Source organism: Emydura macquarii, unplaced genomic scaffold (assembly GCF_026122565.2).
Source record: "Emydura macquarii macquarii isolate MOO-44397 ecotype Brisbane River unplaced genomic scaffold, CSIRO-AGI_Emac_v2 contig_431, whole genome shotgun sequence".
In the NCBI taxonomy this organism is placed as follows: Eukaryota; Metazoa; Chordata; order Testudines; family Chelidae; genus Emydura; species Emydura macquarii.
The window spans coordinates 11,176,829-11,191,584 of record NW_027130568.1 but is presented as its reverse complement, the minus strand read 5'-3'; the positions used below and the strand labels follow the sequence as shown (position 1 = coordinate 11,191,584).

At 42.0% G+C, this 14,756-nt stretch overlaps 1 protein-coding gene across 1 annotated transcript in view; it reads right to left on the bottom strand.

The window, feature by feature from the left end:
* Nucleotides 1–13,699, bottom strand: part of CTDP1 (CTD phosphatase subunit 1) — a 176,067-nt gene extending 162,368 nt beyond the window's left edge. The window contains exons 1-2 of the mRNA XM_067537538.1: nucleotides 12,985–13,699; nucleotides 1,798–1,881 (exon numbers count right to left, since the gene is read on the bottom strand). Of these exons, the coding sequence (XP_067393639.1) occupies nucleotides 1,798–1,881; nucleotides 12,985–13,289 (389 nt within the window). The 5' untranslated portion in view covers nucleotides 13,290–13,699. The remainder of the gene's footprint in view (nucleotides 1–1,797; nucleotides 1,882–12,984) is intronic.
* Between the last annotated feature and the right edge of the window lie 1,057 nt (nucleotides 13,700–14,756).

Here is a 14,756-nt window from a genome sequence, read left to right as displayed (position 1 = left end):
TTAAGACTAGAACCCAATTTAAGGGATGATCCATAAAACGAGAGAAAACAGAATTACTTTCCCCCTCATTTTTATAGGATCAACTGATGAGAGCAAGGGGTATTTAGAACTACAACAGACAGAGCCAAGCTTAAGATGAACAAGGTCTGTGCAAGCTTCTCCATACGGCTCATATAATCCCATTGCATCATGACACGCAGCACCACCCGACATTCTATTACTGCGTGCATTAGGAGACAATTATACAAATGTTACGTGATGGGAACAATAGTCTGAAAAAACTGCCTGACTCGTTTCACTGAGTCAAGCAGTATTTGAAAATATTATTGATTTCTCAAAATCAAATGCAAGTTCATCATCTAGTCCTTTCACCCTATCTATAAAACGCATTTCAGTCTCTCCTTCCTCATCTCTTTAATTCACATTTGTGTGCCTCATAGTTTATTCATAAAGATTTCTGCTCTCTCTTGTAAAAGTACATTAAAAGTGATTTTAGGTTATTTATTGCACAAGAATATGAATTTAATGAAAAGCATATAATTGATTGAGACACCTAGTCACGATGGCAACATGCTGGCTGTGCACCCATTTTTCAAATCAGGAAAAGTGGTGAATCTTTAAAAGTTGCCTCTGGTGTAATTCAGACAAGTATAATAAGTTTTCTCTGCAGTACTGTCATTTTTCACTCCCAAGTTCAATCAAACCCAGAAAGCATATTGAACAAAGTAAACTGATAACTTATAATGATTTTGCAAGACCTCCACAACTTCCTCAAAATTTCACTAATTCAGCTCCTACCTCTCAGGTCTGAAGCCCAAGCCTAAGCTCCGCCACGCAGGACTGAAGTCCAGTCTGAGCCCCGCTGCCTATAACTTAGCTCCACAGGGCCCCCTAATGCATGGTGCCCTGGGCAATTGCTCTGCTTGCTACCCCCTAACATGGGGGGTGGGTACATTTCCATGATTTATTGTTTATTGCCCACATCCTGTCCATGACTTAACAAAAATACCGGTGCCACAATCTTAGCTTTAGTTATGAAACTCAGCAAGAACAGGATAGCACGGCCATGCCATGCACTTTGATAGATCAACAGTGCACTAGGGAATTTTCAGTGCACCGTAGCAGTGTCCACATGACCAGTTAATGTGCAGCATGCTAGTGTGCTGCATAGATTTACACATCCGCTTGTCAGGCACTATCTAAATTATCTAAATATTCCCTGAATTAATTACCAACCTTTGCAGTCATATAGTCTTTTCAAAGTTACAACTGAACTAAATATACATTATTTACTGAATTTTATTACTAGTCACATGTTAAATGAATAACTTCTTTCCTTTAGGTTAACAAGTTGCTCTACACTGACAGATGTGCACCTCAAGTAGTACAAATATCTATTCAGAATGAAATCATGTTTATACAGTGGTTTAAATACTGAAGTGAACTCAGCTTTTGGAAATACTGGCATGAACTTGCTGATCTCTACTCTTCATCAATACAGTGATATCTAAAAAGGCTTGTGGTGAACTGGCATCTCTTCCTGTCCCAAAGTGTCAATTTTTCTCTTATGAAGTATTTTGAGTGCAATTACATGGATTTCTCCATCAACAGGTGCTACAATACTTTCAGATTCCAAGTTATTCTTATACCCCTTAATTCATAACTGCTAGTTGCAGCTAAGGTCCACCATCTTGGAAGGGACAGTGAGAGAAGAAATTCTAAAATAGTTAAGATTAAAAAAATAAATCTTAGTTTTGTGTCAGTGTAAAAAAGAAAACAAGTCTAAATAATACTTACTGAGTCAAGTCCTGGCCACATTCTGCACACAAACCTTTCATAACAACAGGATGGCTACATCCTTCCAGTCTCACCAAAACACCTCTGAAAAACAAAACAAAAAAACCCCTGAATTCTTTAATAAATGTTGATTTATGAAACATTTAAATCAATAGTAATTGCCCAAAATACAAAAACCAAATCAAGTTTGAAGTACAAGTTTCAATTATGATTCACAATTGCTTTGAATGGTCCATTAAATAAGAGATGAGTACTTTGGCTCAAAGTTTTAAGAGGCTGTCAGTTAAGCATTACTGATTGAATTATTTAATTTTACCATTTTTAAAATCACCCAAATATGCAATGGTATCAGCTATATCAAAGGCTGAGATTATGAAATACAGTATATTAACCAAACAAAAATCTGAGCTAATAGTTCTTCTCAAATTACAGTTAGGGGCAACTTGCTATTCACACACTGTATTCTTTCTGCAGCTTACTCAGCCCATCTCTTTACCCAGATTTTTGGGTACAAAGGCCATCATGAGAGAAAGGGGTACTGATTAAGTTTAGATTTAATCTCTGGTTAATTATTTTCTTGTTTTGAGGTGAGGAACATCTTTTTATGTGACTATTTTCCTTCGTGACAGTCCTTCTCTATCAGTGCCTAACCTCTCTAATATGATATGTTCACAAGGAGCCTAAGTTAAAATCAAATACACATAGCATCAGTTAGCTTTTTAGGCAACAGGTGAAAAACACAAATGTAGAAATTGAAACTTGAAATGGAGAGACCTTAGTCCACCTCGGAGACCAAACCTTGTCTACGATACAGGAAGTCTGCATACACAGCAAGCAAAATCAACTGTGATGTGACTAAAGCACTTCATTTTTCAAATCCAACTCTCAAGCTTCAAAACCATTTTAAAATATGGTTTGAGCTGAAATACAAGAGATTCCTTTGGATTTAATCAACAATCTCTAGGGAGCTAAATCAGTGATCAGCAGCCACTGTACCTATTAAAGAGGTAAAAATCAGACATAATACAACTGTAAACTCCTATACCTGCTCATGACAATGGACCCCAAATGTATATTCAGAACATTTTAGGACTTAATACTAAAATAAATTAACTAGCTGGAAAAAATAATAATATAGCAGTTCTTTTAACACTGTAGCTTTGCTGATACATATTTTGGCTCAGATATAAATTCTCTTTGGCTTGAAATTTGTGACACAATAAGCCAGCATCTACTCAAAGCCCAAACCCTTTCTTGTGCTCACCTCTTCTTTCAGTGAAGAGTGCAGACATTATGGGCTATAGAATTCCAACAAGAAAAAAGTTTTTAAAAAAGCTGCTTACTTCCAGCAAAGTCATGTTTCACAGTGAGGGGGAAGGAGACAGTTGTGTTAACAGTGCTGCACATTCCAGTATGCTGATGCTGAGATTTTTCTTCTCCTTTTGGAAAAGCTGGATCAGTCAAGTCAGGGTTGTCAAATATTTTCATAATGAAGACTACATATTTAGGGAAAGATTGTCTAATGGACCACTTCCCTTTCTCTCTGTGTTTCTTGATAGTGCAATCCAGCTCCCCTCTTACTGGGAATCAATCCATTAACATATACCTGGCAATTTATTTACATGGAAAAAGTATGTATAAGTTTTGTCCTTTTTAATAAGGCAATCTTACTGGCTACTTTTGCACTTCATACCATTTATCCTCCCATTTATTTGTTCCTTTCTTGCCCCCTTGTCTGTGCTCTTCTACCAGCTTCTCCTTTTCCTTATACAAGTCTCCTTGTTGTCCTCTCCTATCTCATTGATGCACGAGAATGGCTCCTGTTTTCTCCACTCCCATTTGTTCTTGGTACCCATATACTAAGAACAGGAAGGCCAAAAATATTTGCATACTCTGGGGATATGCAGCAGGAATAATCAGCATTCTGCACCACAGGTAAAATTTGTAACCAGTAAGTTCATGAGGCTGAGATGAAAAGCTGGACCCTTTTGATCACGTTAGAGGGCTCAACAACTTCATGCACCTAAGCTACTGCTGCTGCATTACAATACTTTTGTCTATTGTCCCTCTTCCAAGATGCAACCACTTCATCTTCTTGGAATTTATTTTAAGTCCCAAATCAACTACACCTGTTTTCCAAGATGGCGAAGAGTATTATTATTAATTCAAATGCATCTGCCAGTTGTACATCATCATGTGCCTAAGCTAAGGCGCTTAACTCTAGATCAACATCACATGCTACAACTCATCTAATATTGCTAATGACCAGTTTAAGAAGCAGATGAATAGTGACATGCTCCCTTACCTTACCCCAAAATTTGACCCGAACCAGTTGCTTGATTTTTTGACCACTTCTTATGGCACTGCAGGAGTCTTCAGACAGCTTTTATAATTGCAATTTCTTATCTGAAATGCTATGTGATTTTGCTATTTTCCATAATGCTTCCCTCCAAAACAAATTAAATGCCTTCCTGAAGTCAATAAAAACAAACACCTTTAATCTCCATTCTTGCTTTTCCCCACCACCAGCCAACTGTCAGAGTGTGAATATCTGATCAATACAGCTGAAGTCACACTGTTCCCCTACTTCTTCTAAACTGATCTTAATCTGTTGACAATTACTTTCATCATGATTTTTCACAGTATTAACAGAAAGATTATATTTCTATAATTATTTGGATCAGCAGGATCTTTCTTCAAGATTGGTACAGTTATTGCCTTTTGCCAGTCATCTGGTACCTTCTCCTGCTCCCATACTTTCTTGTATACTTTTTCTAGTGCTTTCTTCTTCTCCATATGGCTACTGTAAATGTAGAGCAACAACTATAATTTTACATTCAGATGCTTAAGCCAGATAATTGCATCTGGAATAGCAGTGTACTGCTGTGATGCCTCCTTTGTATCTGTGAATCAGGCATTGAATTGTTATATGTTCTATGGTCTGTTCTAGGTGACCACACTCACACTAGAGAGTCTTTAATTTTCCATTTGTGCAGCAAAAATCCACATCTGCCATGGTTTGTGTGGATGCAGTTTAGGGTTGCCCACAAGTGCCATTGGAGATCGAAGCCAAGTATCTTCCGTGTTGGGTCTTTAATGAGGTGCTTATTTGTAATTTCTCAAACTCCATTTGTCTTTCCAAGCTTCATCAGGATTGAAGTTGCACGGCTGAAAGTTAAACACGTGGGTTCAAAAGGGCTTCCGTGACTTCAGCTGGTGGTGAGCAATATCGTGAAGGTCTGTGTGGATAGGAAGATGTTCGTTTTCCATGATCCTCTGGAATTCTCGAAGGATTGTGGCATACTAGTGAATAGATGGGAGAGCAATGTGCGACAGCACTGGTGGCCAAGGATTTGGGTTGACTTGAGGGTTCCAGTGATGTCCAATTGAACACTGCAATGCGGTGCAACAACGATTCAAATATGCCCACCTTTGATCCATACCGGTGAACAGTATTTGGCTACAGAGTGCACAAAACTGATGTCCATCACACTGATGCTGATGCTCCCCAGCTTGTGTTTGCCAGTTTCTGGACCAGGTTGACCCTTGTCTGTGTCTTGGCAACTTTCTTCTTCAGATGCTTGTGGAAGATTAGCATGCGATCCAACTTCACTCCAAGATAGGTCAGAGTAGGGTCATGTCGCACAGTGTTGCCACAGAAGGTCACTTTCAGAGAGCGCTTAGCATTCCTGTTATCAGATGGAATGCAGTGACTTATTTTGTGAGGATTTGGCTTGAGCTTCCATTTCCAGAAATAATCTGCCATGGTGTTTAGGTCCCCATTCAAGGTGAATTTGATGTCACTCAAGGTGGCTGCTTGCCTTGCCAGGCAAGATTATCTGCATATGCAAATTTGTGCAACTTCATTGGAGGCATGTCGCGTCATTGGAAGCATGTTGAAAAGCGTCAGCATGAGCACTGTGCCTTGTGACAGTTCATTGCTGAGGAACTGGGGTGAACTGACTTCAGTGCCCAAGTAGACACGTAGCTGCCTATTGTTCAGAAACATCCATAGCAGATGTAGTGTTTTGCGGCAGGAGATGATCCTTGTGAGCTTCAGCGACAAGTCTTTAATCCAGACCATATTGTGGGCCCATGACAGGTCTACAAAGGCTGCGCCGGTCATAGATTTCCTCTGGAATCCAGCCTCGGTGTGTGTTACAAGAGCCAGAACTTGGTCACAACAACTGCGTTTAGGCCAGAATCTGCTTGTTCTTCGGGGATCACCAACTCAACAAGGGAACTGATTTTCCGGAAGAGGATATGTTCTAGGAGTTTTTAGGTAGTGCACAGGAGTGACATCACCCTCGAACTTCCAGGGCTGTCAGTCGGCTTGCCCGGTTTAAGTATGGCGATGACTATCGCTTCCTGCCAGGCTTTTGGGATGCATCCGGATTCCATGGTTTTGGTGTAGTTTCGCCAGCCATTGGAGTCTCCTGGGACCCAGTTGATGAAGAAATTCTAAGGAGATCCCATCTCCACCAGCCACCTTCCCTTTCTTCATTGCAGCTAAATCCTCTTTCACTTCATCTGTACTGAGTGATGGGGTCTTGTGGAGGGATTGAAGTCACTGTCCAACGTAGTTGACGATGGATCTCTAACTTGGTGTTTTTGTCAAGTGGTCCTTTTGTGCTTTCCACTAATGCTTGATAGCAAGTGTTCCACCAGCTTTTAGCAGGTTGGCTTTGTCTATTTCTGAAGCGTTCCCATTTTTCACTGCTTCACAGCTCTCTCTATTTCTTCTTTTCATAGTGGTTCAACTGCTGATATCCATTCGGCCTTGCAAGCTACCTTGTTCATCTTGTATGTCTAGTTTTAGAGTACTAAAAGAAAATTCACCTGTAGGTTTGCTATTATATAAGAATATGTGACTTTTTAAAACACCTCTATCACCTTAATATTCTGAAGCAGAAACTTGAAATTTGTGAGGGGGAAAGGGGGGAGGGAAGGAAATCTCAATAAGACTATCTTATGGTGAGCCAGCAAAAATCTATTTTTGTTTGCCAAGTCTTGTCTTTACTTGCCAAGTAAAAATGGATTATATGAATGCACAATACTTTTTAACATACTACAACTTTAAAATAAAACATCTCCCAAAATGCTTTTGCTTCTAGACTTGCATGCACAAGATAGTGGAGTTAAACATCTCATGTGTGCAGGTGCACATAGAATACAGTCTATGATTGTGCAAATTAAAAGAGGCAAGTGCCTGGAGATTGAGTAAGGCACACATTCAATAAGACAAGGGCTTAGGAACACAGCATTCATCTTCAGTCTGAATGTGGAAACAGAAGCCCTTCCGTAATAAAAGAGCATTGAACTAAAGACTACCACAATGCATAAATTGGTTACAAAGTAAAGGCTGAGCAGACCACAACTCCTCTAAATTTGTATTTCTTTTTGATTATTGTTATATGTACAAACACCATCCTACTTCTAACTTCTATTTCAATTTTTTTTAACTTTCGTTTTTGTTCAAGTTGCCAATTTCCAGCCTTCCCAATTGGTGTGTAAGGCTCCAGCTACATGTGATTTTCAAGCTGCGTATGCAGATTCATTGCCAGCTTTACTTTTATGCCAAGTCAGTCTCAGTAGACTATCACGAAAACAAAACAACACTGCACACAACAACACTAAAATGCAAGAAATATCATAGCTTCTCATCAGGTATCAAAGCAGAGATGGAAACATTAAAAATGTAAGGACACTCGCCATATGCTTGTGCAATATAGTACTATGGTCACCTTTTTACATCAAAATGTATATTCCTAAACAATATCAAAAAAAAAAAAAAAAAAAAGTCATACAGGCTCTCAGGACAACCCACTCATCCAGGGCAAGTAAAAAGCTTCCATGGATAGGTCTCATCAGTTTCTGCAGAATTTAAGTTTGCATTTACAGCCTTTATGGTTGCAAAAATAACTTTCTAAATATGAAAGTAAACAGTGCTGTCCTACATGGGCGGACAGACAACTCTCCAGTGCCCCTATACATTGCTTTACCAAGCTGTACTAGAGTGAAAACTGATCAGCTTCACTGCTGCTATGGAGAATCTCCTGGGCAGTAGCTTAACTGCAATTTCACTCTGGGACTACTTAGCAAAGTTAGAAGCACTTAGAAGCAGAGGCACAGATTGGATCTATTCATTATGGCGAGTGACACACAAAAAGGATAGGGAAAAGGGTAGAACACGGAAGACACTGTACTTACAGCATCCTGCTAAGAATCCCAATAACTTCTCCAATTCCAGTCACAAGTGTGGTATCGGCTTCCCACTCTATGCATTACCCCTCAGAAAGTCTCCACCATCTTTCATACACATTTATGGCTGATAGGTTTAGCCCTCTAATAGATGCTTGACAAAAGTATCTGAGTCTTATGCAATGGTGTGGAAGAGTGAACAGTGGACATGAGAAGTAGAAATTAATGAGATATATTGAGAGAAATGTGAAATATGTATATATAAGTTGGGGGAGAGAAGAAAAGAAAATACGGGAGGAAAAGGTAGAGGATATCTTGTAGAAAAATGAAGAGTTCACAATAAGGGAGAAGGAAGATAAGAGACCTCAAAAACAAACCAGGAAGATATACATTGTAATCTTTTACTGGAAAGAAAAAAAGTGGAGTGAAGCCAAAGGAAGAAAGAAAGTAGGATAGAGATGTAGTAAGTGGTGGCTGTCAAATGTTATTAGACCAACCTCTTCATTATTAGATACATTTATTCAAATACTTCTTTGCAGTATTCAATCAGCACTATAGCTGATCAAATATTTGACACATTCAAGTGAAATGTATTGAACAATATAGAAGGAAAATATTTCTGTGACTAGCTGTAGCTATCTATAAGTCACATTTATTAAATGTTATTAGAAATCTGATCATGTTAAAATAAACTACAGTACACAGACATTTTACTCCTTTAAACTATAGGATATGCATCTCCCCCAGAGTGAGGACAATGCTATTTTTCTTCCTAGCTAGCAGACTAAATCCTGAGGCTACCTGGAGTCAGTACATTTTTTCAATTTCTGCTCTTACTTTGGTTTTATTTATGTCAAAATATATATGAAATAAAAAAATTCAAACAGCAACACCTTACATTGTCAGATTTTAAGCAACAGACATTTTTCCCCTTTGATCAAAAAATAAGTCACCTCAAATGACTGTTTCACTGAAATCCTAAAAACATTTCAGCAACAGAGAATGCTACAACTAAGATACATTTTATGAGGTACCATAAAACAAATACCACCAAATATTAAGATAAAGCAGGCAGACATCTTGGAATTATGAGGTAATAATAATTCCATTAAGGGGTTTTGCTGACAACTTGAATCGTGAAAATGAACTCAAATGGTCTGCGTAGTTACCAGGACCCAAACATGGAACAACAGCTTCACATTACAAAGTTTGCTTTTTTGTTTGTTTATGAAGCTTTACATAAAACACTGTTTCAGTACAATGCCCAGACTGCCCCTTTAATAAAACTAAGCTCAGTGGAAACTACTGGTATTTAAAAGTACATTGCCACTTTTTAAAAAAAGCAAACATACACTCTAATAATACACAGAGAACAGGCCAACAATTTTTTGGCATTATTTTCCCTGCTGCTGTCATGGAAGTTGGTGAGAATTTTTTGATAACAACTGCTGCTGCCACCCCTGCCATTTACAGTTCTAAGCTCCTTGATCTTTCTGGTAGATTCTTTTAATTTACAGGTATACCATCACTTTCATGTGATATTTTATCATAGCTCAGTGTTTAACAGAGAAATTGCCAACCTCTCAAGATCCCCAATATATCTTCGCTAAATGGACACTCACATTAACAATGTCCTCACTTGTTTTATTAGCCATGCCTAAAGGGAAATGTAAGTTATTAAAATGGAAGTGTTTTAAAACACAAATTTTATAAACTGTTTCCAACCATACTTTCAGAAACAATAAAAAGAAACATTTCTTTATATCTTGTGTTTTTAACAAAAGAAGCAGGAAGCCAAATTTGACCCATCTGCACTCCCCTGAAAGACCAGCAAATCCAATCCAACATCCCAAGAGATTTGTGTATACACATGTAATTTTTCTATACAAGTACTACAGTTATTGGGGGAGGGGCATTAAGTATCTAAATTATTCATAATCTTTAATATGTTTGTCTTACAAAACTCCTGTGAGGTAGGGAAGTGCTATTATCCAATTTTACAGTCCGTGACAGGGAAGGGAACTGAACCTGGTTTTCTCAAGTCCCAGACTACAGCCATCATCACTGGACTACCCTCCTTCTCAGCTACAGGCTGTCAATTTTCTCTTACAGTTACCCATTAAATACTAAGTAATAGTGACCTACAAACAAATATACTAGTTCAATATTCAAAACTCTAGAAGACAACAATTTGGCCATAATCAGTATTACAACACTAAGCACAGCATATATGGCAGCTAGAACAATTCTGAGTCAATAACAAACAGTGTATTTCTTTTCTGAAGGGTCTAATGCAAACATCTGCTAATTCCAATCAAAAGGATAAGAGGATTCATTAACTGAATCCAACGCACAAATTGTGCACACCAAACTTTGTGTATACACCAACATAAAGTGTTTGTACTTACTGGAAACAAAGTCTAACATAAATTCACACTCCACTAGGTTTTCATTATGTGCAAGCTCTCTGAAAATTATGTTGTCTCAAGGTGACATAAGACTATGTATTTGTTAATTTAACTAGGACTTAGAAACGAGAAAGACAAATATAACCCTTCCACCCTTCCAGCATGGTAAAGATGTCCTTGTTTTTGGTAAAGGTACATAACTGTCTCTCTCCCACATCATCTAAACACCAGTTTATTGTTTCAGAGTTTTAGTCATCAGTATCTTTCCCACAACAAAGCCTTTCGCTAACTTTAACAGAACCTTCTGGCATAACCTTGTTCCAGATTAATACTGACAAAACATTAGATTTTTTTAAAATACACTTGTCTCATACTGAAGCAGCACTTTTGGAAACCTGCACTCCTATTTTTTTCCTGCTCAGTTCTATCACAAGAATAAAAATGACTAAAAGAAAGTGCTCTCAATGGGAAGGAGAACTCAATGGTATTTTTTATGTATTATTTCTATTACTGACTGATAAAAATCAGCTTGTTTATATATGTTTTGATAGTAGTTTCTTGGACTTTAGAAAAGACCCACAGTAAAGTTATGCAGATGTTCTGTATACAACATTGATTTTCAATAAAGAAAGTTTAGGCCTGGTTGCATCCACCTAAATATCAAAAGAACTGCAATAAAAGACAATAACCTGCCATCGTAAAACAAAGGAAGTTAGAAGGTTTCAATGGTTTCCTGTTGAGAAGGACCTGTTTGAAGTGTAGGGTAGCAAGCCATTAGGCCAATTTAACCCAGAGAGCTGAAACATGCTATTCAAAGCTGGAAATACAATACTTAAGCTATTTAACATTTTTAACAAGTCAGAAATCAATCAATAGAAGATCATATAAAAGCTTGCTCAAACAAAGCCACTGTTAAACATTTGTCATTTAACCTCTCTCAATGTTGAGAGCCTGTCCCCTAAAATGTTTTTAATATATAGGGCCGGTTTACAAATATTTTAGTGTTTATGGCAACTATGTGTAGTAAACAAGAGTTCTTCTATTCCTGCAAAGCTGATGTCCAGATAAATATAAGAAAGGTGGAAATTTAAACACAAAAATGTTAGATTCCTATACTTTTTGATCTTTGCTCCTGTGACATACAAAACAAACAGGAAACTACTACTTCAAGAATATATTAAAACCTGAATGAACCTATTTGCCCAGTTCTGCGTTAATAGCACTACGGTGTTAACACTAATGATAATCCACATATACAATAGTTTATTTCAGTGGTGTTCTAGAGCACATAGAGAGTGCATTTGTCTATCTTCAACTTCCAGCCACTGTATCATATTATCCCTCTCTCTGCTAGATATATATGGTTAATACAATTAGGCTTTTTCTATCACACTCATCTTCATAGGATCTGAGCAGATCACAAATATTAAATAGTTTAGCCACACAATAACCCTGCGAGGTATAGAAATATTATTGTCCCATGTTACAGATAAGGAATTTGAGGTAGAGAAGAAAACATCAATGTTGTTAAAGTTATTTCTGTAGTTCACCTTTCCTTTCCATAGGTGTTAGCAGCATCAAGTAGTGGCCTGGTGGACACCCAAAACTTAGGATGATCTACCTACATCATTCAAAACCGTGAAAATTTTCTGCCGGGAAGAATTCTTCACTAGATCTAGCTATCTGAAGGAGGTGCATTTACTACAGTGAGTGAAAAATCCTATCACTGTAAATGTCTACACTAACACGTCAGCAGTATAGCTGCAGTGCTTATATTGTGGACACCCTGAGCTCTGTCTTCCTGGAGATAGAACTTGATCAAGTAATATTTACGCTGTTGATTTAAACCAAACAATTTTCTGTTGTTTGAAAGTTACTCCAACTTTTATAGCAGTGCGAACTACAGATGGTCATGTCAGAAAGGGGCATTTTATAATTCGGGGCTGGGCTAGGGTTGTTAGCCCCAGGCCAGTAAGCCAAGGGTATGGCCAGAAGCAGATGCAAAAAAGCTCAGTGTAACTGTCCATTCTCGTCTTGTTTTATCGGCTGGACGAGGAGCTCAGAGCGCACAGGCGCACGCTTCGAAGAAGAAACCGAGGGCGAGAGAAGTTCTCTCTGCTGCAGCTGAGCGGAAGTCGGAACACATAACTTCCGCGGAACAACTCCCACACCTGCGACAGCCCCTACGCGCCTGCAGCTAGTGGCGAGGGGTAACAGCTCAGTGTCACTCGTTGGGCCGGCCCGTGCCGTCGCCAGGACGCTCAGCCAGCGGCGCGGCGCGGCACCGGCTGCTGCAGTCACGCGAAGTTAACGCAAAGCGGGGGGGGGGGGAGAGAAGCGCCGGGCGGGGAGAGACACGGGCGGCCCTGAGAGACCCGCGGGCGGCTCGCACAGCCCCTGCAGCCCGCCCGCCGCCGAGGCACCCGCTCGCTGAAGCGCTGCCCAAGCCCCGGGGCGACGCTGCGGCCGGCGCCGCCTCCTTCCACCCCGTCCGCCGCCGCCTCCCTCGACCCCTGGCGCAGTCGTAGCGACCGGGCCTCCCCCGCCCCCAGCGCCGCCGCCGCCGCCCCCCCCTTACCCGGGCGCGATGACCTGTCCGGGCCGCGCGCACAGCTCGCGCACCACACCGGGCCGCTCCGCCTTCACTCTGCGCTCGGCGGCCGCTCGCGGGGCCCGCCCGCCGGGGCCCTGCGCCGGGGGGGTGGCGGCGCGGCCGGGCGGCGGGAGGGGCGCGCACAGCGCCAGCAGCGACCCGATCTTCACCGCCGCCCCCGCCGACACCTTCCACTCCAGCAGCCGCAGCGCCCGCGGGCCCGGCACCCGGATCTCGGTCACTGCCGCCCCGGGGCCCTCGGCGGCCTCGGTTCCTTCCGTCTCCTCCATGGTCCGGGCCGCGGCGGCTTGGTCCGGGCCCAGGCCGCTCAGGAGAAGGTCGCTATGGCAACGCTCGCGCCGCTGATTCAATAAGGGGCTCGAACGCTGAGCTGTTATTTCTCCCCTCCCCCTCCAAAAAAAAAAAAAAATTCCCCAACAGTCACGAGCGGCGCCGACTGGGCGCGAGGTCACGGCCCCGATGCGCACGCGCAGGGCAGGCCGCGCAGGCGCTCCGCCAGACTTAAAGGGACAGTAACGCGGAACAGGCTTCCCGGAGCCAGCGACGGAGGGACTCGCACACACTGACTCTTCCCGCTCCGGGGAAGGAAAGTGACAGCCACGCCCCCTCCCCTACACACTTCCGGAACCACGCGCTGACTGCACCAGTCAGCGGCGAGCGCGTGCTCACCTGCCCTACCCGCGTGGGCTACATATACACACACTCACACAGAGCCACCGAATCCCGGCGTGCAACGCGGCACGCAAGACCTACGTATGCTGGCTGGCAAAGCTCCATATTGACCCCCACCCACCCTCCCGCATCTCGGGAACTACCACTCCCAGCATGCATTGCTCCGGTCGCCCCAGGCGCGTGCCCCCGCCCTAGCTCGCTGGAACCACGGCCCGCAAGGGAAAGTGGGCGGAGAAGACGCGTTGCATGCTGGGCTCTGTAGTCTGCAGGCCGCAGGGCGGTGCTAAGGGGGTGCCCGGCGGCTGCTGGGCATAGAGGGAAGCTGAGGGGCTCGGGGATGAGCGAGCGCCCCCTGTCGTTCCAGGCTCCCATGGAGCTGTGTCACCGCCCGGGGCTCGATGCCTGTGGCTTGGTCTGCACTGGGGAATGTCAGGGGGTGAGAAATCGACACCGCAGCGCAGCGTTGTTTGCACGGCCCGAAATCCCCCTGTAGAGAGCTGGAGGCTGCCGGAAGAATTCTTCCCCTGGCCTGGTGCCCGGCTCCATGGGCAGTGTCTACACACTACAGAGCTGCAGCGTGGCTGCTGTGGCGTTTTACGTGTAGACAAGCCCAGGGCCTTGACCACAGCTGCTTTTTTTTTTAAAAGAAAATTCTTCAATGTAAATGTATTTTCTTAACTCTTTCACCCCAATAAATGAGAGTGAAGCGGCCACCTAGAGCTCGTCTGTGATTTCAAAGGGATTCTGGTTCTGTGCATAACGCACAGAAATCCCTTTAGGTTTTCAGTAGCAAGCGTTTAGTTCATACATACAAATGGGGCTGCAGCATAGACAACTGTGTCTGATGCTCTGAACTACCTTGTCCTGACTATTGTACATCCCAGAGCGCAGGTAATGTCATTTATTGGACCAAATTCTGTGGGTGAAAAAACAAACTGTCAAGCTTATATAGATCTCAGTGTAGCTCGAAAGCTTTGTCCTTTTTACCAGTAGAAGTTGGTCCAATAAAAGATATTACCTCACCCACCTTGTCTCTCTCTTATACATCCTATTATACAAGAGAT